Source organism: Salvelinus sp. IW2-2015, linkage group LG26 (genome assembly GCF_002910315.2).
Source record: "Salvelinus sp. IW2-2015 linkage group LG26, ASM291031v2, whole genome shotgun sequence".
Lineage (NCBI taxonomy): Eukaryota > Metazoa > Chordata > Actinopteri > Salmoniformes > Salmonidae > Salvelinus > Salvelinus sp. IW2-2015.
Window position 1 is genome coordinate 6,993,583 of NC_036866.1, and position 27,096 is coordinate 7,020,678.

General features: G+C 46.1%; 1 protein-coding gene across 1 annotated transcript in view; it reads right to left on the reverse strand.

Moving 5' to 3' along the window:
* Positions 1-27,096, reverse strand: part of LOC111952688 (inaD-like protein) — a 203,128-nt gene that overhangs the window by 149,375 nt on the left and 26,657 nt on the right. Inside the window, exons 12-17 of the mRNA XM_023971582.2 lie at positions 21,660-21,922; positions 20,405-20,478; positions 19,341-19,397; positions 12,455-12,589; positions 9,119-9,295; positions 8,647-8,865 (exon numbers count right to left, since the gene is read on the reverse strand). Coding sequence (XP_023827350.2) covers positions 8,647-8,865; positions 9,119-9,295; positions 12,455-12,589; positions 19,341-19,397; positions 20,405-20,478; positions 21,660-21,922 — 925 coding nt within the window. The remainder of the gene's footprint in view (positions 1-8,646; positions 8,866-9,118; positions 9,296-12,454; positions 12,590-19,340; positions 19,398-20,404; positions 20,479-21,659; positions 21,923-27,096) is intronic.

Sequence of the window (27,096 nt, forward strand, 5' to 3'; positions counted from 1 at the left end):
TACTCCTAAATACTAGGCCACACTGTATACTCCTAAATACTAGGTTACACGGTATACTCCTAAATACTAGGCCACACTGTATACTCCTAAATACTAGGTCACACGGTATATACTCCTAAATACTAGGTCACACGGTATATACTCCTAAATAGTCCTATAGATTCTTCCTTCAGTTAATTTCTGAGCTGCGACTCCGTTCTTTATGACTTCACTCACACTACGAGACTGGGTCATGTACTCAGGTCATATACTATATACAGTGCCTTCAGAAAGGGATTCACACCCCTTGACTTTTTCCACATTGTGTATAAAATGGATGGACAGCCTGAATTTAAAATGGATTCAATTGAGATTTTGTCATCACTGGCCTACACACAATACCCGATAACGTACATTTTTTTGTTTGTTTTTTTTATTTAAAAAAATCTAAATCTGAAATGAAATATCTTTCGTCAATAAGTATTCAACCCCTTTGTTATGGCAAGCCTAAATACATTCAGGAGTAAAAATATGCTTAACAAGTCACATAAGTGGCATGGACTGGAATAATAGTGTTTACATGATTTTATGACTACCTCTTCTCCGTACGCCACACATACAATAGTCTGTGAGGTCCCTCAGTCGAGCAGTTCATTTCAACCACAGATTCAACCACAAAGACCAGTGCCTTGCAAAGAAGAGCACCTATTGTTAGATGGGTAAAAATAAATTGAATATCCCTTTGAGCATGCTGAATTTATTACTGTACAATTTATACTGTACAGAATAACTTTATGTCCTGAATACAAAGCATTATGTTTGGGACAAACGTCACTTGTACCACTCTTCATATTTTCAAACATGGTAGTAGATGCATCATGTTATGGGTATGCTTGTCATTGGCAAGGACTAGGTCGTTTTTAAGGATAAAAATAAACAGAATAGAGTTTAGCACAGGCAAAATCCTAGAGGAAAAACTGGTTCAGTCTGTTTTCCAACAGACACTGGGAGACAAATTCACCTTTCAGCAGGACAATAACCTAAAACACAAGGCCACATATACACTGGAGTCGCTTACCAAGACAACATTGATTGTTCCCGAGTGGCCTAGTTACAGTTTTACAGTTTTGACTTATATCGGCTTTAAATCTATTGCTAGACTTGAAAACGTCTGTCTAGGAATGATCAACAACCAACTTGACAGAGGTTGAAGAATATTTAAATGAATAAATGTGCAAATATTATACAATCCAGGTGTGTAAAACTCTTAGAGACTTACCAAGGAAAAGGAACAGCTGTAATCACTGCCAAAGGTGATTCTAACATGTATTGACTAAGGGGTGTGAATGCTTATGTAAATTAGATATTTATAGTGTTCTGTTTGTATTGTTAGCAGGTGAGTGTTCTGTTTGTATTGTTAGCAGGTGAGTGTTCTGTTTGTATTGTTAGTAGGTGAGTGTTCTGTTTGTATTGTTAGGCAGGTGAGTGTTCTGTTTGTAATTGGTTAGGCCGAGGTGAGTGTTCTGTTTGTATTGGTTAGCAGGTTGAGTGTTGTTCTGTTTGTATTGTTAGGTAGGTGAGGTGTTTCTGTTTTGTATTGTTTAGCAGGTGAGTGTTCTGTTTGTATTGTTAGTAGGTGTAGTGTTCTGTTTTGTTTGTTAGCAGGTTGAGTGTTCTGTTGTATTGTTAGCAGGTGAGTGTTCTGTTTGTATTTGTTAGCTAGGTGAGTGTTCTGTTTGTAATTGTTAGTCAGGTGGATGTTCTGTTTGTATTGTTAGCAGTGTGAGTGTTCTGTTTGTAATTGTTAGCAGGTGAGTGTTCTGTTTGTATTGTTAGTTGAAGGTGTGTGTTCTGTTTGTATTGTTGCATGAGGCTGTTGTATTTAGTTAGCAGGTGGAGTGTTCTGTTTGTATTGTTAGTCAGGTGAGTGTTTCGTTTTGTATTGTTAGTATGGTTGTGGGTTCTGTTTATTGTATAGTTGATTATGCAAGGTGAAGTGTTTGTTTTTATTGTTTTTTAGGCAGGTGAGTGTTCTGTTTGTAATTGTTAGCAGGTGAGTGTTCTGTTTTGTATTGTTAAACAGGTGATGTATTGTTAGCAGGTGAGTGTTCTGTTTGTTATGTTTAGCAAGGTGAGTGTTCTGTTGTATTGTTAGCTAGGTGAAGTGTTCTGTTTTGTATTGTTTATGTTCAGGTGAGTGTTGTCTGTTTTGTATGTTCAGCAGTGAGTGTTCTGTTTGTATTGTTCAGCAGGTTGGAGTGTTCTGTTTTATGTTATAGTTGTATGTAGCAGGTTGAGTGTTCTGTTTTATTGTTAGCAGGTGAGTGTTTCTGTTTTATTGTTTAAGCAGGTGAGTGTTCTGTTTGTATTTAAGCAAGGTTTGAGTGTTCTGTTTTGTATTGTTAGGCAGGTGAGTGTGTTCTGTTTTGTATTTGTTAGCAGAGTGAGTGTTCTGTTTGTATTTTTAGGCAGGTGAGTGGTTTTTCTTTTCTATGGTTAAGCAAGGTGAGTGTTCTGTTGCTATTGTTAGCAGCGTGAAGTGTTCTGTTTGTATAGGTTAGCAGGTGAGTTGTTCTGTTTGTATTGTTAGCAGGTGAGTGTTTTTGTATTGTTAGCAGGTGAGTGTTCTGTTTGGTATTGGTTAGCAGGGTGATGTTCTGTTTCTATTGTTAGCAGGTGAGTGTTCTGTTGTGTTAAATATGTTATGTGCAAGGTAGTAGGTGATGTCTTTTGTATTGTTAGCAAGGTTGAGTGTCTGTTTGAATTGTTAGCACAGGTGAGTGTTTGCTGTTGTGGTATTGTTAGCAGGTGAGTGTTCTGTTTGTATTGTTAGCACGTGTGAGTGTTCTGTTTTGTATTGTTAGCAGGTGAGTGTTTCTGTTTGTATTTGTTAGCATGGTAGTGTTGTTTCGATTTGTTAGCAAGGTTGAAGTGGTTCTGTTTGTATTGGTTAGCATGATGTCTGTTTGTAATTGTTTAGCAGGTGAGTGTTCTGTTTGTATTGTTAGCAGTGTTTCGGTGTAGCTAGTGATGCTGTTTTATTGTTAGCAGCGTGAGTGTTCTTGTTTGTATTGTTAGCAGGTGAGTGTTCTGTTTGTATTGTTTAGCAGGTGAGTGTTTCTGTTTGTATTGTTAGCAGGTGAGTGTTCTGTTTGTATTGTTAGCAGGTGAGTGTTCTGTTTGTATTGTTAGCAGGTGAGTGTTCTGTTTGTTATTTGTTAGCAGGTGAGTGTTTCTGTTTTGTATTGTATTAGCAGGTGAGTGTTCTGTTTGTATTGTTAAGCAGGTGAGTGTTCTGTTTTATCTATTGTTAGGCAGGTGAGTGTTCTGTTTGCTATGTTAGCAGGTGAGTGTGTTCTGTTTGTATTGTTAGCAGGTGAGTGTTCTGTTTTGTATTGTTTAGCAGGTGAGTTGTTTCTGTTGTATTGTTAGCAGGTGAGTGTTCTGTTTGTTATGTTAGCAGGTGTGTGTTCTGTTTTGAATTGGTTCAGTGTGCTGGTTTAAGTGGTGTTTTTGTAAGTTGCTAGGTAGTCTGTTTGTAATTGTTAGCAGTGTGAGTGTTCTGTTTGTATTGTTTAGCAGGTGAGTGTGTTCTGTTTGTATTGTTAGCAAGGTTGATGTTTCTGTTTGTATTGTAGCAAGGTGAGTTTCTGTTTGTATTGTTAGCAGGTTGTGTGTGTTCTGTTTGGTATGTTAGCAGGTGAGTGTTCTGTTTGTATTAGTTACGGTAGATTCTTTATGGTGAGGTGGCGTTCTTTTGTATTGTAAGTAGTGTTGTTTATTGTGCAAAGGTGAGTGTTCTGTTTGTATTGTTAGCAGGTGAGTGTTCTGTTTGTATTGTTAGCAGGTGAGTGTTCTGTTTGCTTCTGACTGGAAGCAATATTTTGTAAAGTACAAAAAAATAACGTTATATTGAAATGTTTTTCAGTTTTAATCTGGTATACCTGGATATCCGATGTTGATTGAACAGTACCCTAGGTCTACCCCATTGATCATTTAGTGATTTCTGCTGTGGAGTTCATACTGACTGTGATTAGGGCCTTATTATGCAGTGCTGTGAAAAGTATTTGCCACCTTTTAAATTTGATCTCCTTTTTAATATTTTGTTTATACAGAATGTTTTGCCAAATCTTCAACCAAAATCTAATTGTAGATAAAAAGGAACCTGAGTGAACAAATAACACAACAATTAAATACTTATTTAATTTATTAAGAAATTAAATAAATAAAGTATACTTCTCTTGTTTTGTAAACTCAGGTTCCCTTTATCTAGTAGGTTTTGGTTGAAGATCTGATAACATTCAGAATAAAAAATATGCAAAAATAGAGAAAATCAGAAAGGGGGCAAATACTTTTTCACGGCACTGTAGTTCTTGTGTTTTCCAGTCACAATCAACCGATATGGAGCTGGGTGCCTGTGTCTGACGTGTGTGATGTTTGGCGGCTAGCCCAGCTCCAGGCAACACCGCGGCCCCTTGCCAAGCCCAACTACAGACTGTTTCCTTTTGTTGTCCCTTACTCGATGACATGTGACACGGTCGTGCACATTTCTTTTTCCGATCGGACTACATGAGAAAAGACAAGTGGGATTTCATTAGCTTATTTTCCCTCCTCCTGTTGCATCCCCCCATCCCTGAAGAGAACCAGCCGAGGTGGAAGGATTTGGTCGGGTCATGTTCATTAGGCACCAAAATTAAGAAAAAAGGTAGACTAAAATAGGGAGGGATGACAATAAAACGCACTTATTTTCCTCTTCTGTTTCAACTTCTGCCGTCATGAAAATGAACCAGGCTTTAGTCTGCCGTCATGAAAATGAACCAGGCTTTAGTCTGCCGTCATGAAAATGAACCAGGCTTTAGTCNATGAACCAGGCTTTAGTCTGCCGTCATGAAAATGAACCAGGCTTTAGTCTGCCGTCATGAAAATGAACCAGGCTTTAGTCTGCTTCAGCCCACTCCCTCCCCCACTGTGGTCACATATAGAACTCAGACAGTCCCTTTGAGACTCCTCCACCCTCATTCTACCCCTCCTCACCCCAGGCTCCATCTATTATCAATTTCTTTGTTTATTTTCCCAGAAAATGTTCTTTGTTTATTTCCTGGTAAAACCACCTGGCCCTTTGCAAGGGTCACTGCTGTTGGTATGGGGATCAAGCTCTCACGTTCTCCCTCCAGTTCATATTTCTCCCCAAATTTGAAGAGAGGGAGGAGGAGGAATAGAACGAGAAAGAGGGATAGGGATGAGGGAGAGAGAGCGAGAGTGAGAGAAAAGAAACAGGAATTAGGCTTTGGCGATATACCATATATACCGCACACGGGATGCTTTTTCAATACCATCAATACAGTTGAAACTGTACACGTGCTGCTCCAGAGCCAGTACTGCTCATTTGCACAATGTCTCTGGTTCACATTCTCTTGTAAATGTCCAAACTCACCAAAAATGACATTCGGTAGCTCCTACCTACAGTGGGGAGAACAAGTATTTGATACAGGTAACGAGTTCAAACAGGTGCAGTTAATACAGGTAATGAGTGGAGAACAGGAGGGCTTCTTAAAGAAAAACTAACAGGTCTGTGAGAGCCGGAATTCTTACTGGTTGGTAGGTGATCAAATACKTATGTCATGCAATAAAATGCAAATTCATTACTTAAAAATCATACAATATGATTTTCTGGATTTTTGTTTTAGATTCCGTCTCTCACAGTTGAAGTGTACCTATGATAAAAATTACAGACCTCTACATGCTTTGTAAGTAGGAAAACCTGCAAAATCGGCAGTGTTTCAAATACTTGTTCTCCCCACTGTATATAGGCATAACTTAATGTCTTTGCAAAAAAACCTAAAAAACATTTGTTTGCGCTCGTTAGCATATTAAACGAGCAACCTCTATGGAAATGTGCTATTACTTGTGCTAATTTTGTTAGCATTCTGGTAATAGACGTCAAATGGGCTTTTATGTATTTTTTGGGCGCCCCCTTATGTACTAAGCTGGTAATATCGTAAATCCCGGGATGAGAGAAGGACGGTATGACGATACAAACATCTGGATACCACCCTACCCTAACAGGAATGAAAGAGAGCGAAGGGGATGAAAAGGAGAAGAAGAGGCAGAAAGAGTAGAAAGCAGAGACAAGACAGGTGAGTGCGAGGGGCAGAGCCTCTCTCTCCCCACCTGGTAGTCTAGGATGCTGAAGCCCAGGCCTCTCTCTCCCTACCTGGTAGTCTAGGATGCTGAACCAAGCTCTCTCGCTCTCCCCTACCTGGTAGTCTAGGATGCTGAAGCCCAGGCCTCTCCCCCTACTGATAGTCTAGGATGCTGAAGCCAGGCCACTCTCGTCTCTCCTACCTGGTAGTCTAGATCTGAAGCCCAGGTCTCTCTCCCCTACCTGGATAGTCTAGGATGCTGAAGCCCAGGTCTCTCTCTCCCTACCTGGTAGTCTAGGATGCCGAAGCCCAGGTCTCTCTCTCCCTACCTGTAGTCTAGGATGCTGAAGCCCAGGCCTCTCTCCTCTCCCTACCTGGTAGTCTAGGATGCTGAAGCCAGGCCTCTCTCTCCCCTACCTGGTAGTCTAGGATGCTGAAGCCCAGGTCTCTCTCTCCCTACCTGGTAGTCTAGGATGCTGAAGCCAGGCCTCTCTCTCTCCCCTACCTGTAGTCTAGGATGCTGAAGCCCAGGCCCTCTCTCGCTCCCCCACCGGTAGTCTAGGATGCTGAAGCCCACCTCTCTCTCCCTACCTGGTAGTCTAGGATGCTGAAGCCCAGCTCTCTCTCTCCCTACTGGTAGTCTAGGATGCTGAAGCCCAGGCCTCTCTCTCTCTCTCCCACCTGGTAGTCTAGGATGCTGAAGCCCAGGCCTCTCTCTCCCCTACCTGGTAGTCTAGGATGCTGAACCCAGCCTCTCTCTCTCCCTACCTGGTAGTCTAGGATGCTGAAGCACCAGGCCTCTCTCTCTCTCCCCTACCGGTAGTCTAGGATGCTGAAGCCCAGCGCTCTCTCTCCCCTACCTGGTAGTCTAGGATGCTGAAGCCAGGCCTCTCTCTCCCTACCTGGTAGTCTAGGATGCTAGAAGCCCAGGCCTCTCTCTTCCCCCTACCTGGTAGTCTAGGAGCTGAAGCCCAGGCCCTCCTCTCCCTACCTGGTAGTCTAGGATGCTGAAGCCCAGGCCTCTCCTCTCCCCCTACCTGGTAGTCTAGATGCTGAAGCCCAGGCCTCCTCTCTCCTCTCCCTACCTGGTAGTCTAGGATGCTGAAGCCCAGGCCTCTCTCTCTCCCTACCTGGTAGTCTAGGATGCTGAACAGCGCCTCTCTCCTCTCCCCTACCTTAGTCTAGGATGCTGAAGCCAGGCTCTCTCCCTACTGTAGTCTAGGATGCTGAAGCCCAGGCCTCTCTCGCTCCCTACCTGGTAGTCTAGGATGCTGAAGCCCAGGTCTCTCTCTCCCACCTGGTGTCTAGGATGCTGAAGCCCAAGCCTCTCTCTCCCCTACCTGGTAGTCTAGGATGCTGAAGCCCAGGCCTCTCTCTTCCCCCCACCTGCTAGTCTAGGATGTAGCACAGGCCTCTCTCGCTCTCCCTACCTGGTAGTCTAGGATGCTGAAGCCCAGTCTCTCTCTCCCTACCTGTAGTCTAGGATGCTGAAGCCCACCTCTCTCGCTCTCCCACCTGGTAGTCTAGGATGCTGAACCCAGGCCTCTCTCTCCCTACCTTAGTCTAGGATGCTGAAGCCAAGCCTCTCTCTCCCTACCTGGTAGTCTAGGATGCTGAAGCCCAGGCCCTCTCGCTCTCCCTACCTGGTAGTCTAGGATGCTGAAGCCCAGGCCTCTCTCGCTCACCCTACCTGGTAGTCTAGGATGCTGAAGCCCAGCCTCCCTCTCTCTCCCTACCTGGTAGCTAGGATGCTGAAGCCCATGCCCTCTCTCTCCCTACCTGGTAGTGCAGGATGCTGAACCCAGGCCTCTCTCGCTCTCCCTACCTGGTAGTCTAGGATGCTGAAGCCCAGCCTCTCTCGCTCTCCCTACCTGGTAGTCTAGGATGCTGAACCCAAGCCTCTCTCTCCCTACCTGGTAGTCTAGGATGCTGAAGCCCAGGCCTCTCTCGCTCTCCCTACCCTGGTAGTCTAGGATGCTGAAGCCCCAGGTCTCCTCTCCCCTACCTGTAGTCTAGGATGCTGAAGCCCAGGCCTCTCTCGCTCTCCCTACCTGGTAGTCTAGGATGCTGAACCCAGGCCTCTCTCTCCCCACCTGTAGTCTAGGATGCTGAAGCCCACCTCTCTCTCCCTACCTGGTAGTCTAGGATGCTGAACCCAGCCTCCTCTCTCTCCCTACCTGTAGTCTAGGATGCTGAAGCCCAGGCCTCCCCCTCTCTCTCCCTACCTGGTAGTCTAGGATGCTGAAGCCCAGGCCTCTTCCTCTCCCCACCTGGTAGTCTAGGATGCTGAAGCCCAGGCCTCTCTCTCCCTACCTGGTAGTCTAGGATGCTGAAGCCAAGGCCTCTCTCGCTCCCCCTACCTGTAGTCTAGGATGCTGAAGCCCAGGTCTCTCTCTCCCTACCTGTAGTCTAGGATGCTGAAGCCCAGGCCCTCGCGCTTCTCCCTACCTGGTAGTCTAGGATGCTGAAGCCCAGGCCTCTCTCGCTCTCCCTACCTGGTAGTCTAAGATGCTGAAGCCCAGGCCTCTCTCTCCCCCCCTACCTGGTAGTCTAGGATGCTGAAGCCCAGGCCTCTCTCTCTCTTCTCCAGCTCCAACAACTGGATGTCTGGGGACCACAGAGCCAGCTCTCCCTCTTCATCCTCCTCCTCTTCTCCTTCCTCATGCACTTTCTCCTTCTGGTGGCTGGGGTATGTGGGCGCTTGCTCCTCCTCTGAGATCTCCTTTAGGGTGGCTTGGTCCTGCTGGGTGAAAGAGGAACACGGTTAAGACAGGATATTTTAGGTTCCGGAACATCTTTACCAGATAAAAACGGATATGTGTTGTACTGTCACCTGGCAACTGTCATCGGCTACATTACACACAGTAAGGACATGCAGCATGGCTATCATACGTATGTATGTGTGTGTGTGTGTGTGTACATGCGTGTGCGTGCTTACATATGTGTGTGTGTGTGTGTGTGTGCACGTGTGTGACTGTCTGAATGTGTGTCCTGACCTCAGAGAGGCTGGCAGCGGTGCTGGGCGAGCGCCACTCATCGTCCCGGTCAGGCTGGTAGTCTGAGTTCTCCTCTGTCAGGTGTCTGCAGCACACCAGGGTGAAGGGAGGGGGAACCTCACGAAGGAACGCAACCGCCTCGCGCCTCGACTTGCCGTACAGCTGCACCCCGTTTACCTGTAGACAGAGACACACGTAAGCACGTACGGCGACACAAACACAATTCACATGTAGCGTACAGGAAATTCCCTTAAGATATCATAACCACAATAACACACAGAGGTGCTCTATCTCCTGCACAAGGCAGACACACAGAAAAGCACGCCATTCACCTGCACAGTGTGCGCGCACACACACACACACAACACACACACACCACACACACCACACACATCAGCACCCCACACTACAGCTCAGTCACAGAGGCAACATTTCACTTAGAGTAAATACACAGCCAACTTTTGGCTGGTGACCAGTTTCAAAAGGGAAGATACACTATACAGTACAATTCCAGGTGAAGCTGGTTGAGAGAAAACCAAGAGTGTGCAAAGCTGTCATCAAGGCAAAGGGTGGCTACTTTGAAGAATCTAAAATATATTTTGATTTGTTTAACACTTTTTTGGTTACTACATGATTCCATATGTGTTATTTCATAGTTTTGGTGTCTTCATTATTATTCAACAATGTAGAAAATAGTACAAATAACAAAAACCCATGAATGAGTAGGTGTGTCCAAACTTTTGACTGGTACCGTGCATACAACAGTATGTGGAAACGCCTTCAAATTAGTGGATACGGCTATTTCAGCCACACCCATTGCTGACAGGTGTATAAAAATTGAGCACACAGCCATGCAATCTCCATAGACAAACATTGGCAGTAGAATGGCCTTACTAAATAGATCAGTGACTTTCAACGTGGCACCATAATAGGATGGCACCTTTCCAACAAGTCAGGTCGTCACATTTCTGCCTTTCTAGACCTGCCCCTGTCCACTGTACGTGCTGTTATTGTGAAGTGGAAACGTCTAGGAGAAACCACGGCTCAGTCGCGAAGTGGTAGACTACCCAAGCTCACAGGACGGGACCGGTAAGTGCTGAAGCACGTAGCGCATAAGAATCGTCTGTCCTCCCTGCCGAATTCCAAACTGCTTCTGGACACAACGTCAGCACAATAACTTAGTTGGGAACTTCATGAAATGGATTGCAATGGCCGAGCAGATTCACAAGCCTAACATCACCAAGCGCAATAACAAGCGACGGCTGGAGTGGTGTAAAGTTCGCCGCCATTGGACTCTGGAGCAGCGGAAACGCATTCTCTGGAGCCAGCTGGCAGTCCGATGGACAAATTTGGATTGGCGGATCCCAGGAGAAAGCTACCTGCCCCAATGCATAGTGCCAACTGTATAGTTTGGTGGAGAAGGAATAATGGTCTGGTGCTGTTTTTCATGGTTCGGGCTAGGCCCCTTAGTTCCAGTGAAGGGAAACCTTAATGCTACAGCATACAATGACATTCTAGACGATTCTGTGTTTCCAACTTTGTGACAATTGTTTGGGGAAGGCCCTTTCCTCTTTCAGCATGACAATGCCTCCGTGCACAAAGCAAGGTCCACACAGAAATGTTTTGTCGAGATCGGTGTGTAAGAACTTGACCGGCCTGCACAGAGCCCTCACCTCAACCCCATCGAAGACCTTTGGGATGAATTGTAACGCCGACTGCAAGCCAGGCCTAATTGCACAAAATCAGTGCCCGACCTCACTAATGCTCTTGTCGCTGAATGGAAACAAGTCCCCGCAGCAATGTTCCAACATCTAGTGGAAAGGCATCCCAAAAGAGTGAAGGCTGTTATAGCAGCAGGGGAGGGACCAACTCCATGTTAATGCCGATGATTTTGGAATGAGATGTTCGATGAGCAGGTGTCCACATACTTCTGGTCATGTAGTGTAAGACATCAGAAGCTAATGGAGTCAATTTGTGACTTCAACAATTCCCAACAAAGGTTATCTCACTGTTAATGAAGTGAACCAAGAGAGATATAGTAGCCCAGAGGAGGGTGTGTGTTGGTACTTGCGCCTGTGTGTGTGTCTGTACACGCGCCTGTGTGTGTGTGTGTGTGTGTGTGTGTGTGTGCTCGTGATCATGCATGTGTGTGTGCGCGTGTGTGTGTGTGTGAGATCAGAGGGGCCAACCCAGTGGTATAGCCCTATTCTCAGTGAGGGGACTCAGGGAGCCGCTGGGCCTCTTGATTGCTGTTTAATGGAGCGGGATGTGCAGGAGCATCTGGAGAGCCTGGCTGATGCTGGCTGCTCCGTGCCATCTGCCCAGAGATGTAGGGAAGACCTGGCCACCTCTACTAAGGTTTAGGGGCCTGCCATCTTACCGGGAGACTGCGGCTCAGAAAAATGTGTGTGTACTAGTATGCCGGGTTGGGGATGTGACGAAGCCTGACATAAAATTGAGCTATACCTTCGGGCATTTAAAAGATGAATCTAGCGATACATTTGGAGCTCTACAAACTAGCCTCCCTCCCCTCCTCGCTCTCCTCTCCTCCTCTCCCAGAGTATTCCTGTCCTGTGTGTGCCACAGTACCATGGTGGTTGCTTCTGCCACGACTGCCAACAGCAACAGGCTGAGGGCACAGTGGTGAATCTGCACCAAGCCGTGCCAGGGAGGGGAGCGGGCAGGAAGAGGGAGCGGGCAGGAAGAGGGGTAGGGGTGCGCAGGGGGTGGCACAGAGGGGGCGAGGGAGGCAGGGGTCTGACGTACAGATGGCCTCGGTTAGCCTGCTAACCCCTCTTCACAGGAGTATGTACGCATACACACACTCCCCCAACCACACACTCATATAGACAAACACACACACTCCCCCAACCACAAACTCATATAGACAAACACACACACCTATAATGCAAAAGCCTAATGAACAACAGAAAATACAACAGCCCAGAGTTCCCCTGTAGTGTACATTAGACACAGGTCTAACTAACCCCCTCCAGTCACAGCTACATCTGAACTGGAGCCAGGGACATCGCCTGACCACCAAGGTCATTGGACAGGCTCAAGGTGATAGGGAACAAAATATACTAGGAAATGATTTTAAGTTATGACACATTAAATGTGTGCTACCATAATTTTGAGGTTCCGCCAGGTAAAGCCTGCATGTATAACCAATGCATTATGACTGGCAGATCACGGGTTATCTATCACTTACTGATCTTTATGCTACATCCCATCCATTATTAAATGTCATGGTTTGGTTACTTTGTATGCATTTAGACAAGGAAAATGTTGTATGTGTGTTGTGCGGTGTGTTGTTGTTCGATGCCTGTCCAGTACCTCTAGTAGTTCGTCCTCTGGTCTCAGGAGGCCGTGTTTGGCCACAGGGCCCCCTGGGGCCACAGAGGAGATGTAGTGGTGGCCGTCAAACGAGTCCAACTCCACCCCCAGACGCATGGTGTGGATGGGTAGCAGCTAGGATAGAAAAGAATAGAATACTTTATTATCAAATCAAATGCGCCGAATACAACAGGTGTAGACCTTACCGTGAAATGCTTACTTACAAGCCCTTAACCAACAATGCAGTTCAGGAAATAGAGTTAAGAAAATATTTACTAAATAAACAAAAGTACAATTTTATAAAATTTTTATAAAAAGTAACACAATAAAATAACAATACCGAGGCTATATACCGAGTCAGTGTRCGGGGGTAAAGGTTAGTCGAGGTAATTTGTACATGTAGGTAGGGGTAAAGTGACTATGCATAGATAATAAAAAGTGAGTAGCAGCAGTGTAAAAACTATTATAAAAATATTACAATACATTCACAGATTTCACAACACACTGTGTGCCCTCAGGCCCCTACTCCACCACTACCACATATCCACAGTACTAAATCCATGTGTATGTGTGTGTATAGTGCGTATGTTATCGTGTGTGTGTGTGTGTGTGTATGCATGTGTCTATGTTTGTGTTGCTTCACAGTCCCCGCTGTTCCATAAAATGTTTGTTATATGTTTTTTAAATAAAATGTTACTACTTGCATCAGTTACCTGATGTGAAATAGAGTTCCATGTAATCATGGCTCTATGTAGTACTGTGCGCCTCCCATAGTCTGTTCTGGACTTGGGGACTGTGAAGAGGCCTCTTGTGGCATGTCTTGTGGGGTGTGCATGGGTGTCCGAGCTGTGTGCCAGTAGTTTAGACAGACAGCTCTGTGAGTTCAACATGTCAATACCTCTCATAAATACAAGTAGTGATGAAGTCAATCTCTCCTCCACTTTCAGCCAGGAGAGATTGACATGCATATTATTAATATTAGCTCTCTGTGTACATCCAAGGGCCAGCCGTGCTGCCTTGTTCTGAGCCAATTGCAATTTTCCTAAGTCCCTTTTTGTGGCACCTGACCACACGACTGAACAGTAGTCCAGGTGCGACAAAACCAGGGCCTGTAGGACCTGCCTTGTTGATAGTGTTGTTAAGAATGCAGAGCAGCGCTTTATTATGGACAGACTTCTCCCCATCTTAGCTACTGTTGTATCAATTAGCTTTGACCATGACAGTTTACAATCCAGGGTTACTCCAAGCAGTTTAGTCACCTCAACTTGCTCATTTTCCACATTATTTATTACAAGATTTAGTTGATTTTAGGGTTTAGTGAAGTTTAGGGTTTAGTGAATGATTTGTCCCAAATCAATCTGTTTATTATCTATGCATAGTCTCTTCACCCCTACCTAACTGTACAAATTACCTTGACTAACCTGTACCCCCGCACATTGACTCGGTACCAGTATCCCCTGTATATAGCCTCATTACTGTTATTTTATTGTGTTACTTTTTATTTTTACCTTAGTTTATTTGGTAAATATTTTCTTAACTCTTTCTTGAACTGCACTGTTGGTTAAGGGCTTGCAAGTAAGCATTTCACGGTAAGGTCTACACATACTGTATTCGGCGCATGTGACAAATAAAGTTTGATTTGATTTGAAATAATGCTCAAAGCCAGTGGCATGTCATTAGTAAAGATTGAACAAAGTAAGGAGCCTAGACAGCTGCCCTGGGGAATAACTGATTCTACCTGGATTATGTTGGAGAGGCTTCCATTAAAGAACATCCTCTGTGTTCTGTTAGACAGGTAACTCTTTATCCACAATATAGCAGAGGGTGTAAAGCCATTACACATACATTTTTACAGCAGCAGCCTATGCTAGCAAATTACTGATTTCATGAACCTTGTTTCTTAAGCCTATATGTTAAAGTGGGCTATTGTGAGCACTTTTCTTCAGGGATGCTTACYTGTTTTCATTGCGTTACTGGGAAGAYTGTGTCAGCATTATGACAACTCCACGTCACAATGGTAGGGATTAGCTGGGCTGGGCTTGRGTCATTGATAAATCATTGTCTCAACACAGCCTTAAAATGCTGTGAAAGGATCCAGGAACCCAAATGATTTGGATGGATCCCATCCTCCTTATAAAATGTGTTTTGTTTCCAAAAGGTATTGAAATTGTCAACAAAAGTTATACCCATTGAGCTGCAATAATCACATAGCCAGTTGTGAAGAGAAATAATCCTGCTTAAGCATTTAATGCCATGATTCAGAGAGGGCACAGGGCCAGATGGGTCTTTTGTTAGTGTCTAGCAGAGAGTCAATCGGCCCTTTAAAATCCAGTTTCAACTGTTCAGGGCTACCCTTCATGTCATTAAAACCCACATGTCCTTTACTCGAGCTCCGGGATAGGACATCGTTTTTGCACCAGGAACAGTCACATTAGTTACCATGGAGCTGCCCAAAATCACAGCTGGCAAGAATGACAAGGAAATCCGCCCACACCCTTGCTTCACAGAATTCAGAGAACCCTTTATGGACGGGCGAGAAGAAGGATAACTTGAGCCCATTTCTCCTGGCGCAGTCCTCCGGCAGATGGAGACGCCCCGCTCGATCCAGAGCAGGGACGGAAGGTTGGCGATATCGACTTCAAAATCATAGTAGTTGGCACTGCGGCCGGCAAGACACAGGCACACCCAGTGATGAAGGTGCAGGAAGATCCAGGACGGCCAAAATATTTGTTGTTTGCATCCAACATGCGCGAACGCCGTCCAGCCACCAGCGTTGAAAATGTAAAAGTTCCACTCTGCGTTTCCCGCAGTTTCTTACGTAAGCCGGTGACCTGTGTGATCAAGGAAGCCACCTCAAGTCTATAATCCTCGGCAAGCAAACAATTGCCACATCGGAACTCTGAGTGATCCAGTTTGTCCAGAAACAAAGCGTAGTAGATACAGCTTCTACAGCGCAGAAACCGTTGATTTATTTCTTCAGACAAAGAGGGCTCCATTGCTAAACTCATCTGGTAGCAACTTAGTTAGCTTAATGGCTAGCAGCTTATCGTCTCTGTCAAGCAGGCTTCAACCTGTCTGTTAAGCAGGATTCCGGGACAAGAAATAGCGGTCCTAGCTGTTAAAAGCTAACCGCTTTGTGGAATCCACGCAAAAACAAGTTCGGTATTCTTATTTAATGAATAATGGTTTTGTTTTAATCAAAAATAACAAACCGAGCTTATCATTAAGTACTCTACCTCAGGCAAGCAATACCTTGAGGCTTAATATTAGACATCGCGCACCAGCTGTTATTGACAAATTGTCACGTTCCTGACCTATTTTTATGTTATTTTGATTATGTTTAGTTGGTCAGGGCGTGAGTTGGGGTGGGCATTGTATGTTGTGTGTGTTTTGGTTAGTCTATGGGTGTTGTATGTGTATGGGATAGAGTATTGTTAGGTTGTCTAGTTATGTCTATGGCTGCCTAGATTGGGTCTCAATCAGAGACAGCTGTCATTCATTTGTCTCTGATTGGAGCCATATTTAAGGTAGCCATAGGCAGTAGGCTTTTGTGGTAGTTGTCTTGTTTAACGTTTGTTGCTTGTCTGTGCACTTGCGTTATTTAGCTTCACGATCATTTGTTGTTTTTTGTTTGTTTGTATAGTGTTTTCGTTTCATGTTCATCTTCGGTCATTTATTAAAAGAAATGGCTTATTTCCTCATGCTGCGTTTTGGTCCGAATCTCTTCCACACGATCGTGACAGAACTACCCACCCACAACAGGACCAAGCGGATTGAGGAAGGAGGAAGGAACTAAAGCAATGGAGAGAGAGAATGAGGTTGGAGCAAATTTTCAATGGAGAAGAGACCCTGGGCTAAGGTTGGTGTGAATCGCCGCTTGAGGAGGAGAAGAAGGCAGCCACAGCCCAGGAGCGCTGGGTGAGGAGGCAGCACGTAAGAGAGGCTGGAAGCCCGAGAGGCTCACCCAAAAATTTCTTGGGGGGGGGGCTAAAGGGAGTGTGGCGAAGCCGGGTTGGATACCTGAGCCAACTCCCCGGGCTTACCGTGGAGTAAGAGGGCGTCGTACTGGTCAGACACCGTGTTATGCGGTAAAGCGCACGGTTCCCCAGTACGCGTGCTTAGCCCAGTGCGGGCTATTCCACCTTGCCGCACTGGAGGGCTAGGTTGGGCATCGAGCCGGATGCCATGAAGCCGGCCCAACGTATCTGGCCTCCAGTACGTCTCCTCGGGCCGGTGTACATGCACCAGCCTTACAGGTGTGTCCCCGGTTCGCCTGCATAGCCCAGTGCGGGCTATTCCACCTCGCCGCACTGGCAGGGCTACGGGACCATTCAACCTGGTAAGGTTGGGGAGGCTCGGTGCTCAAGAGCACGTGTCCTCCTTCACGGTCCGGTATATCCGGCGCCACCTTCCCACCCCAGTCCAGTACCACCAGTGCCTACACCACCACCAGGCTTCCAGTGCATCTCCAGAGCCCTGTTCCTCTTCCACGCACTCTCCCTATGGTGCGTGTCTCCAGCCCAGTGCCTCCAGTTCCGGCACCACGCCACCAAGCCTCCTGTGCGTCTCCAGAGCCCTGGACGCACTGTTCCTTCTCCCCGCACTCGCCCTGAGGTGCGTGTCTTAGCCCGGTACCTCCAGTTCCGGTACCACGCACCAGGCCTACAGTGCGTCTCAGCGGCCAGAGTCGCGTCGCCAGCGCGCCGAACTGCCGTCTGCCCAGCGCGCCTGAACTCCGCTGCCCAGCGCGCCTGAACTGCCCGTCTGCCCAGCGGCGCCTGAACTGCCCGTCTGCCCCAGCGGCGCCTGAACTGCCCGTCTGCCCAGCGGCGCCTGAACTGCCCGTCTGCCCAGCGCGCCTGAACTGCCCGTCTGCCCACGCGCCTGAACTGCCCGTCTGCCCACGCCTGAACTGCCGTCTGCCATACGCCGTCTGAACTGTCCGTCTGCCATGAGCCTGCAAAGCCGCCCGTCTGCCATGAGCCTACAGAGCCGTCGCCAGACAGGAGCGCTAGAGCCGTCCGCCAGACAGGAGCCGCTAGAGCCTTCCCAGACCGGATCAGCCAGAGCCTTCGCCAGACCGGATCAGCCAGAGCCTTCCGCCAGACCGATCAGCCAGAGCCTCCCCAGACCGAGCAGCCAGAGCCTTCCGCCAGACCGGATCAGCCAGAGCCTTGACCGTCCGATCCCAGACCGGATCAGCCAGAGCCTTCCGCCAGACCGGATCAGCCAGAGCCTTCCGCCAGACCGATCAGCCAGAGCCTTCCGCCAACCGATCAGCCAGAGCCTTCCGCCAACCGATCAGCCAGAGCTCAGCCAGCCAGACCAGCCAGAGCCTCAGCCAGCCATGACCAGCCAGAGCCGTCAGCCAGCCATGACCAGCCAGAGCCTCAGCCAGCCATGACCAGCCAGAGCCGTCAGCCAGCCATGACCAGCCAGAGCCAGCCACCAGGATCCGCCAGCCAGTCCGAGCGCCGTCCTCATCCGGAGCTGCCGTCCCTCAGCCCGGAGCTGCCGTCCCTCAGCCCGAGCTGCCGTCCCTCAGCCCGGAGCTGCCGTCCTCAGCCCGGAGCTGCCGTCCCTCAGCCCGGAGCTTCGTCCCTCATCCCGGTGTGCCCCTTATCCCGGTGCCCCCTTATCCCGATGCTGCCCCTTCAGTTAGTGGGTTTAGTTGGAGGGTGTCATTGGGGGATACGGAAGCGGGAGTGACTATGTTGGTGTGGGGCAGCGTCCAGAAGCCGGAGCCACCACCGTGGACAGATCCCACCCAGACCCTCCCCTAGACTTTTGGTGGTGCGTTCGGAGTACGCACCTTGAGGGGGGGGTTATGTCACGTTCCTGACCTATTTTTATGTTATTTTGATTATGTTTAGTTGGTCAGGGCGTGAGTTGGGGTGGGCATTGTATGTTGTGTGTGTTTTGGTTAGTCTATGGGTGTTGTATGTGTATGGGATAGAGTATTGTTAGGTTGTCTAGTTATGTCTATGGCTGCCTAGATTGGGTCTCAATCAGAGACAGCTGTCATTCATTTGTCTCTGATTGGGAGCCATATTTAAGGTAGCCATAGGCAGTAGGCTTTTGTGGGTAGTTGTCTTGTTTAACGTTTGTTGCTTGTCTGTGCACTTGCGTTATTTTGCTTCACGATCATTTGTTGTTTTTTGTTTGTTTGTATAGTGTTTTCGTTTCATGTTCATCTTCGTTCATTTATTAAAAGAAGATGGCTTATTTTCCTCATGCTGCGTTTTGGTCCGAATCTCTTCCACACGATCGTGACACAAATAGACACACACCACCACCCCTCATCTTACCGGACGTAGCTGTTCTGTCCTGCCAGTGCATGGAAAACCCAGCCAACTGTACATTATCCGTATCGTCGTTCAGCCACGACTTGGCGAAACATAAGATATCACAGTTTTAATGTCCCGCTGGTAGGATAGTCTCGAACGGACCTCATCCAGTTTATTCTTACCCACTCACCAACAAATTTTCACAAGGCACACCGATCTCCAACCCCTGTACCTCCGTCTGTTCTTCACGCGAATGCCGGGGATTTGGGCCTGGTCTCGGAGAAACAGTATGTCCTTTGCGTCAGACTCATTAAAGGAAAATATCTTCATCCAGTTCGAGGTGAGTAATTGCTGTTCTGATGTCCAGAAGCTCTTCTCGGTCATAAGAGACGGTAGCAGCAACATTATGTACAAAATAAGTTACAAACAATGTGAGAAAACACACAAAATAGCACAGTTGGTTAAGAGCCCATAAAACGTCAGCCATCCCCCTCCGGCTCCATTCTTTAACATCCCTGTGATAACTGGGGCGGTTCTGTCAAAGGGAACTGTGTGGCATAAGCATTAAGCTCCAATATTTGATGGTAACTGGTGGTCACCTTGGAGTAATTCTGTAGTTCAGCATCATCTTCAATAACAGGGTCCAGTTCAACCACCTGGGAGGGAAAACACACAAACAATGGTCATTATAAACTGGGTGGTTTGAGCCCTGAATGCTGATTGGCTGAACGCCGTGGTATATCAGACGGTATACCATGGGTTTGACAAAACATTTATTTTTACTGTTCTAATTACATTGGTAACCAATTTATAATAGCAATAATAGCACCTTGTGGGTTTGTGGTATATGGGCAATATACCACGGCTACGGGCTGTATCCGCGTCAAGAACAGCCCTTACATGCTGACGCGTGCATAAGCATTGCAAAATAAATGTACACATACATGTTATTCAATCATTGCACCCACACTGATCGCGCGCGTCAACGAGCATCTGCGTAGCCAGGCGCTAAAATAGAACTTGGTTCTATTTGTGACGCTTGACACGCTGCAAGTCCTGCCTCTCCCATCTCCTCATTGTATTTTAGGAGCATATACCCACGTGGGTGATTGAAAGATTAACTAAGGTTTACACTCCAGTCCAGTTGGTGGTGGTAATGCACCTTAAAATTGGTTGCAACCATCATATAAAATCCCAAGAAGAAGCCTGAAGGAAGAAAGATTACTAGAAAGTAGAGTAGAGGACCTTGTGCATTTCAGGTAAAATAACAACCCAATGTTTATATCCCAGGACAAATTAGTTAGCAACAGCAAGCTAGCTAGCTAAATTGACGGAAATTAATAAAGTTGGTTCAGAGTTCATTTTGATATATAAACATGTGTCCTAATCGCGTCTGGTGTGGGTGGACAAAATCAACATGCGCGTGATAGCGGGAGTGCGAGCGGTCTGGTCAGCATGTTAGCTGTGGTATATTGGCCATATACCACAACCCCTCGTGGCTTATTGCTTAATTATATAATTCCTTCCCTATGGGATGATCAAACCTTGCTTGATATCAAATCAAACTGTTACTCATTTGACATGACTGATTTCTCTGAGCTTGTCTATGGTGTGTTGGTATTCTGTCCATATGTTCATTTCCTGCTGTCAGTTAGAATCTCACCAGAACATCGTACTGTGGCCCCAGAGACTGCTCCCATTTGTCCTTCAGCTCAGACAGAGATATCTCCTCCACACCTGTAACACACAAGGACAGCGTCAATGCACATGTTAATAACTCTGGGACATGAGGAACAACACAAAACATGTTCAATTGTATTTTGAATGGAACTTCGCTGTTAAGGGCAATTCCACCACTTTACAACCTCACTTTCATCATCCCCAGCACAATACCAGCGTCAACACATGTGAAAATGGCACATTAACATTTTGTAGAAATCAGCAAAAGTTCCACAAAAAAAAACTTGTTTGAGCTAAGAAATCATTGCAGGTTTTGAAAATCATAATTTTTTACTTTTAATCCTACCTGTCACAGAGAAGCATTTTTTAAGGACCATTCTTGTTATATTTTTAACCACAGATTATAGAAACCTGCTGTTTTCACATACTCTACTCTACGTAGACACTGGTTTTTTGCTGGAGGTGATGAACATGACGTTGAAAAGTGGCAGAATTTCCCTTTAAGCTTAACTGAGTGAGAAGTCAACCCTGGGACACTGACAGGGTAACAATATTGCTGATTGTGATCCAGGAAGTAATGAGACAGACATGATTTCTGCTCCCCCACAACTGTACTGTAGGACTTTTTACAGTGAACCTGGGGGGAAATCAGCAGCAGGACATGAAGGAGGAATTATTTTACGCTGCGTGTTCATTACCAGTGTAAAGATGTAAAGAGAAACTCCTCAGAGCTAGCTCCCTTGGACTGACCACAACCACTCCCCACACACATGGAACCGTTTGAGTCCTACATGGTGTGTGTGTGTGTGTCTCTCTCGCTTTCTGTCAGCCCAGTGTGTAAAAACTCAAAGGCTTGTGACATGAGCTCCAGTACTGTACCTGATTAATTAACATGGCTAACCCCGCACCGTTGCGCAATTCCTCTCCAACGTTTCACTGAATAAATAGCCTAATACATGATTTTGGGATGTCAAGAAGGAAGGAACATCTGTGGGCCAGGCGGAGGACACGCACGAACACACACACACACCCCAAACTGTTGCCACAAAGTTGGAAGTGACGTAAGTGCCTTAATGTGTTCGTACCGTAGGAAGAGTAGCTGCCTTGGCAACAGCTAATGGGCATCCCTGATGAATATAATACACACACCCTAAATATTTACAATACATTTCAGTCAGTTAGCAAAGAAAAAGAGGGAAGGGAGAGAGAGAAACAAGAGAGAAAGAAAGAAAGAGAACAGCTGGACATGGGAGCCAGGGTGGACGTGGGAGCCAGGGTGGACGTGGGAGCCAGGGTGGACGTGGGAGCCAGGGGTGGACAGGTCGGGATGCCAGCGGTGGACGTGCGATGCGACAGGGTGGACGTGGATCCAGGGTGGACGTGGGATCCAGGGTGGACGTGGGAGCCAGGGTGGACGTGGGAGCCAGGGTGGACGTGGGAGCCAGGGTGGACGTGGGAGCCAGGGTGGACGTGGGAGCCAGGGTGGACAAGCACAATCAGACTGGTTCAAGTGTTAAGTTACTGTACTGGCACAGTGGCACTACCATAAGAGATTTTTTTTCAAATGTGTTGTGTAATGTACTGCGAATGTCAATGGTTCAGACATGCATTGTTCTACGTGATTGACAGCTCATTGTGCCACTACACTGAACTACAGTAAAAACTAAAAAGCCCACATCAGCGCTTCAGTTAAGAATGGACTCACTCAAAACCTCCATGTGGACATCAGCCAACAGTTGTTCTGCAGTGGAATGGACTAGAATCAGTTTCTAACCTCTTCAACTTTCAATGATTCTAATACATATAACAAAGCATGTATTTGTCCCAAATGGCACCCTATTCCCTAGGGCACTACTTTGAGCCCATAGGGCTCTGTTCAAAATAAGTGCACAATACACTGAGTGTACAAAACATTAGGAACACCTTCCTAATATTGAGTTGCACTCGGGGCATGGACTCTACAAGGTGTTGAAAGCGTTCCACAGGGACGCTGGCTCATGTTGATTCCAATGCCTCCCACAGTTGTGTCAAGTTGGCTGGATGTCCTTTCGGTGGTGGACCATTCTTGATAGACACACAAAACTGTTGAGCGTGTAAAAAGTCAGCAGCTTTGCGGTTCTTGACACACTCAAATCGGTGCGCCTGGCACTTACTACCATTTGGGACAGAACTCGTATATTTCTGCTTCAGGTGGTACTTCCCTAGTTATCACCTTTAAATGAGAAAAACATACATTACATGACCAACAGTATGTGGACACCTGATCGTCGAACATCTCATTACAAAATCATAACCCTCTTTTGTTCCATCCAGTAACTAGCTAACACCAGACACATATGAAAAGGGGAGACATGTACAGTGCCTTCAGAAAGTATTCATACCCCTTGACTTATTCCACATTTTGTTGTTGCAGACTGAATTTGTCACACCCATCTATAGACAATAGCCCATAATGACAAAGTCAAAACAGATTTGGGGATTTTTAGAAGATCTTTGCACACCTGGATTGTACAATATTTGCACATTATTCTGTTTTAAACTCTTCAAGTTGGTTGTTGATCATTGCTTGACAGCCATTTTCAAGTCTTGCTATAGATTCTTAAGTCAAAACTGTAACTAGGCCATTCAGGAACATTCAATGTCATCTTGTAAGCAACTCCAGTGTATATTTGGCCTTGTGTTTTGGGTTATTGTCCTGCTGAAAGGTGAATTTGTCTCCCAGTGTCTGTTGGAAAGCAGACTGCTCCAGGTTTTCCTCTAGGATTTTGCCTATGCTTAGCTCTATTCTGTTTATTTTTATCCTAAAATAACTCCCTAGTCTTTGCTGATTACAAGCATGCCCCTATTATGATGCAGCCACCACCATGTTTGAACATTTTAAGAGTGGGTACTCAGTGATGTGTTTGATTGCCCCAAACATAATGCTTTGTATTCAGGACAAAAAGTACATTTCTTTGACACATTTTTTTGCAGTATTACTTTAGTGCCTTATTGCAAACAGGATGCATGTTTTGGAATATTTTTATTCTGTACAGGCTTCCTTCTTTTCCGTCTGTCATTTAGATTAGTATTGTGGAGTAACTACAATCTTGTTGATCCATCCTCCATTGTTTTCTTCTATCACAGCTATTAAACTTGGTTTTAAAATCACGATTGGCCTCATGGTGAAATCCCTGAGTGGTTTCCTTCCTCTCTGGCAACTGAGTTAGAAAGGATGCCTGTATCTTTGTAGTGACTGGGTGTATTGATACAACATTCAAAGTGTAATTATTCTGACTGGCTGGGCCTGGCTCCCCAGTGGGTGGGTCTATGCCTAACCCATGGCTGCGCTTCCCATACATTTGGGCCTAATTCCTTTATTTCAATTGACTGATTGACTGATTATATTAACTGTAACTCAGTAAAATTGTTGAAATTGTTGCATGTTGCGCTTATATTTTTGTTCCGTGTAGTTGATGATCCCTGCTGTACAGACACTGGGAGACAAATTCGCCTTTCAGCAGGACAATAACCTACAACTCAAGGCCAAATATACAGTTGCTTACCAAGAGGACATTGAATGTCCCCGAGTGGCCTAGTTACAGTTTTGACTTATATCGGCTTGAAAATCTTTGGCAAGACTTGAAAATGGCTGTCTAGAAATGATCAACAACCAACTTGACAGAGCTTGAAGAATAATGTGCAGATATTGTACAATCAAAGTGTGCAAAGCTTTTGGAGACTTACCCAGAAATACTCACAGCTGTAATCGCTGCCAAAGTTGATTCTAACATGTATTGACTCGGGGTGTGAATACTTATGTAAATCAGATTTCTGTATTTTATTTCCAATAAATTTGCAAGAATTTATAAAAGCATGTTTTCATTATGCGGTATTGTGTGTAGACAAAAAAATATGTTTAATACATTCTTTTAAATTCAGGCTGTAACACAGCAAAACATGTAAAAAGTCCAGGGGTGTGAATACTTTCTGAAGACACTGTACTAGGCCATCCAAGTACGACAAGTCAAGCAGACTGTACGTGAGGGATAACACCAGTGTGTGCATGCGTGCGTGCGTGTGTGTGTGCGTGCGTGTGAAATCAGACCGCTCACTTTACAAGGTTAGCAGTCTCCAGTTAGCTCAGAGGGTGTTGTATCCCTCTCCCTAACCGGTGTAATGAAACAAAGAGTCCAGGAGAGATAAGAGTTCCACGGTGACTCAACCTCTTCTAAATCACCTCTGTCACACACTCAACTGACCAATGGCCAAGGAAGTGACCAATGCAGCAAGCCTCTGAGAAGTCACAGGAAATTAGTTCATAGATCTTTGGATGCTTTCCCCGAGACTTTTTGAAAATTACTGTATAGAGTAGTAAACAAATTTGTCATATTAATCTTCCCCTCTGATGCTGGATGGTAATTAGAAATGGCAGGAGGGAGGTTGAACTCATTGGACTGCAGATGGCAGGAGGGAGGTTGAACTCATTGGACTGCAGATGGCAGGAGGGTGGTTGAACTCATTGGACTGCAGATGGCAGGAGGGAGGTTGAACTCATTGGACTGCAGATGGCGGAGGGAGGTTTGAACTCATTGGAACTGCAGATGGCAGGAGGGAGGTTTGACTATATGGACTGCAGATAAAAGATGCAGGAAGCGAGGTTGAAACTCTATTTGGAACTTGCAGATGGGCCCCCCCCGGGGGGGGGGCAGGTCTTTTAGTTTGGAAAAAACTCATTGGACTGCAGATGGCAGGAGGGAGGTTGAACTCATTGGACTGCAGATGGCCGGAGGGAGGTTGAACTCATTGGACTGCAGATGGCAGGAGGAAGGTTGAACTCATTGGACTGCAGGACAGTGGAGTATGTATCTATTAGGATGGTAGTTTAAAAGGCCCTGTCTTCGTGTCCACCTTATCATCCTGTCACATGTACACTCCCGAGGGTTTAGGGATGTCCTTTCACTAATTACACCGGTGCACGGAACGAGTGCTAGACAGTGCACTTCCCGAGCCACCAATGTACCCTTTATGAAAGTCTGCATTTCTGAATAAATCCATTGGTCTTACAGGAAAATTCCACCAAACTGGTATTCGTTTCATTAGTCCATTGTTGATATAGTCCCAAAATGTTTTGCATGTCAGACATCAAGTTATCAAGATATATATAACATTCAAAATACAGAAATACAGCCGGTATGACGCAAAATGCATCCTTACATTACGCAAAACGCATCCTGACGTGATGCAAAACACATCCTTACATTACGCAAAACGCATCCTGACGTGACGCAAAAAGTATCCTGACGTGACGCAAAAAGCATCCTGATGTGACGCAAAAAGCATCCTGACGTAAAACGCATCCTGACGTGACACAAAACGCATCCTTACGTGATGCAAAACGCATCCTTACGTGATGCAAAACTCAGCCTTACGTGATGCAAAACTCAGCCTTACGTGATGCAAAACTCAGCCTTACGTGATGCAAAACGCAGCATTATATGATGCAAACGCAGCATTACGTGACGCAAAACGCAGCATTACGTGACGCAAAGCGCATCCTGACGTGACGCAAAATGCATCCTGGAAAAACGCATCCTGGCCAAACGCATCCTGACGTGACGCAAAACGCATCCTGACGTGACGCAAAACACAGCCTTATGTGACGCAAAACACAGCCTTACGTGACGCAAAACACAGCCTTACGTGACGCAAAACACAGCCTTACGTGACGTAAAACACAGCCTTATGTGACGTAAAACACAGCCTTATGTGACGCAAAACCCAGAGAGAGATTTGTTCAGGTTTCTATTGAAAAATGTGTTCTCACTGTCTCCTGCTTAAAATAGAAAAATGTCATAAACCCCCTGTCAGAGTTTACGGGGACAAGGGTGAGAAGTAATTTTGGCCTGTTTCATTGTGCCAGCTGGACGGGGTGAGCCTGCAGGGCTTCACTAACCAGGAGGTTCTGGAGGTGCATGCAGAGCAGACCAGGCCAGACGGTCCACCTCATCCTGGTCCAGGAAGATAGCCTCGCCCAAACTGTCACTGGAGAGGTCCCTGGATAAAGGTAAGGACTACTAAGGCTCTTTAACCAGTTACTGTGAGTGTGTATCACTAGTCCTTACTACAGCAGAAATACAGCCGGATTATGTGTGTTTGCATCATAATAGATGCTGCATTTTGCATTAACATACAGGCTGTCGTTTTCGTCAGCGTACTGACTGCGTTTTGCCTCGGGTCAGGATGCTTTCTGGCGCACTTCGGGTCAGTGAACGCGTTTTTGCGTCACATCCCAGGATGCCGTTTTGCATCATCAAAAGGATGTGTTTTGCGGTCACGTCAGGATGCGTTTTTGCGTCACGTCAGGATGCTTTATTGCGTCACGTCAGGATGCTTTTTTGCGTCACGTCAAGGAACATGCTTTTGCGTCACAATCACGGATGACGTTTTGCATCACAAAGGATGTGTTTTGCGTAGTCCAGGATGCGTTTTGCGTCACGTCAGATGCTTTTTTGCCGGTCAGATGCTTCATACGGATGCTTTTTTTGCGTCACGTCAGATGCTTTTTGGCGTCACGTCAGGATGCTTTTTGCGTCCACGATGCTTTGCTCAACGTAGAATGCGTTTTGCGTGCAGTCAGGCGTTGTGGGGCATGAGGATGCGTTTTGCCATCACGTCAGGATTGGTTTTGCGTCA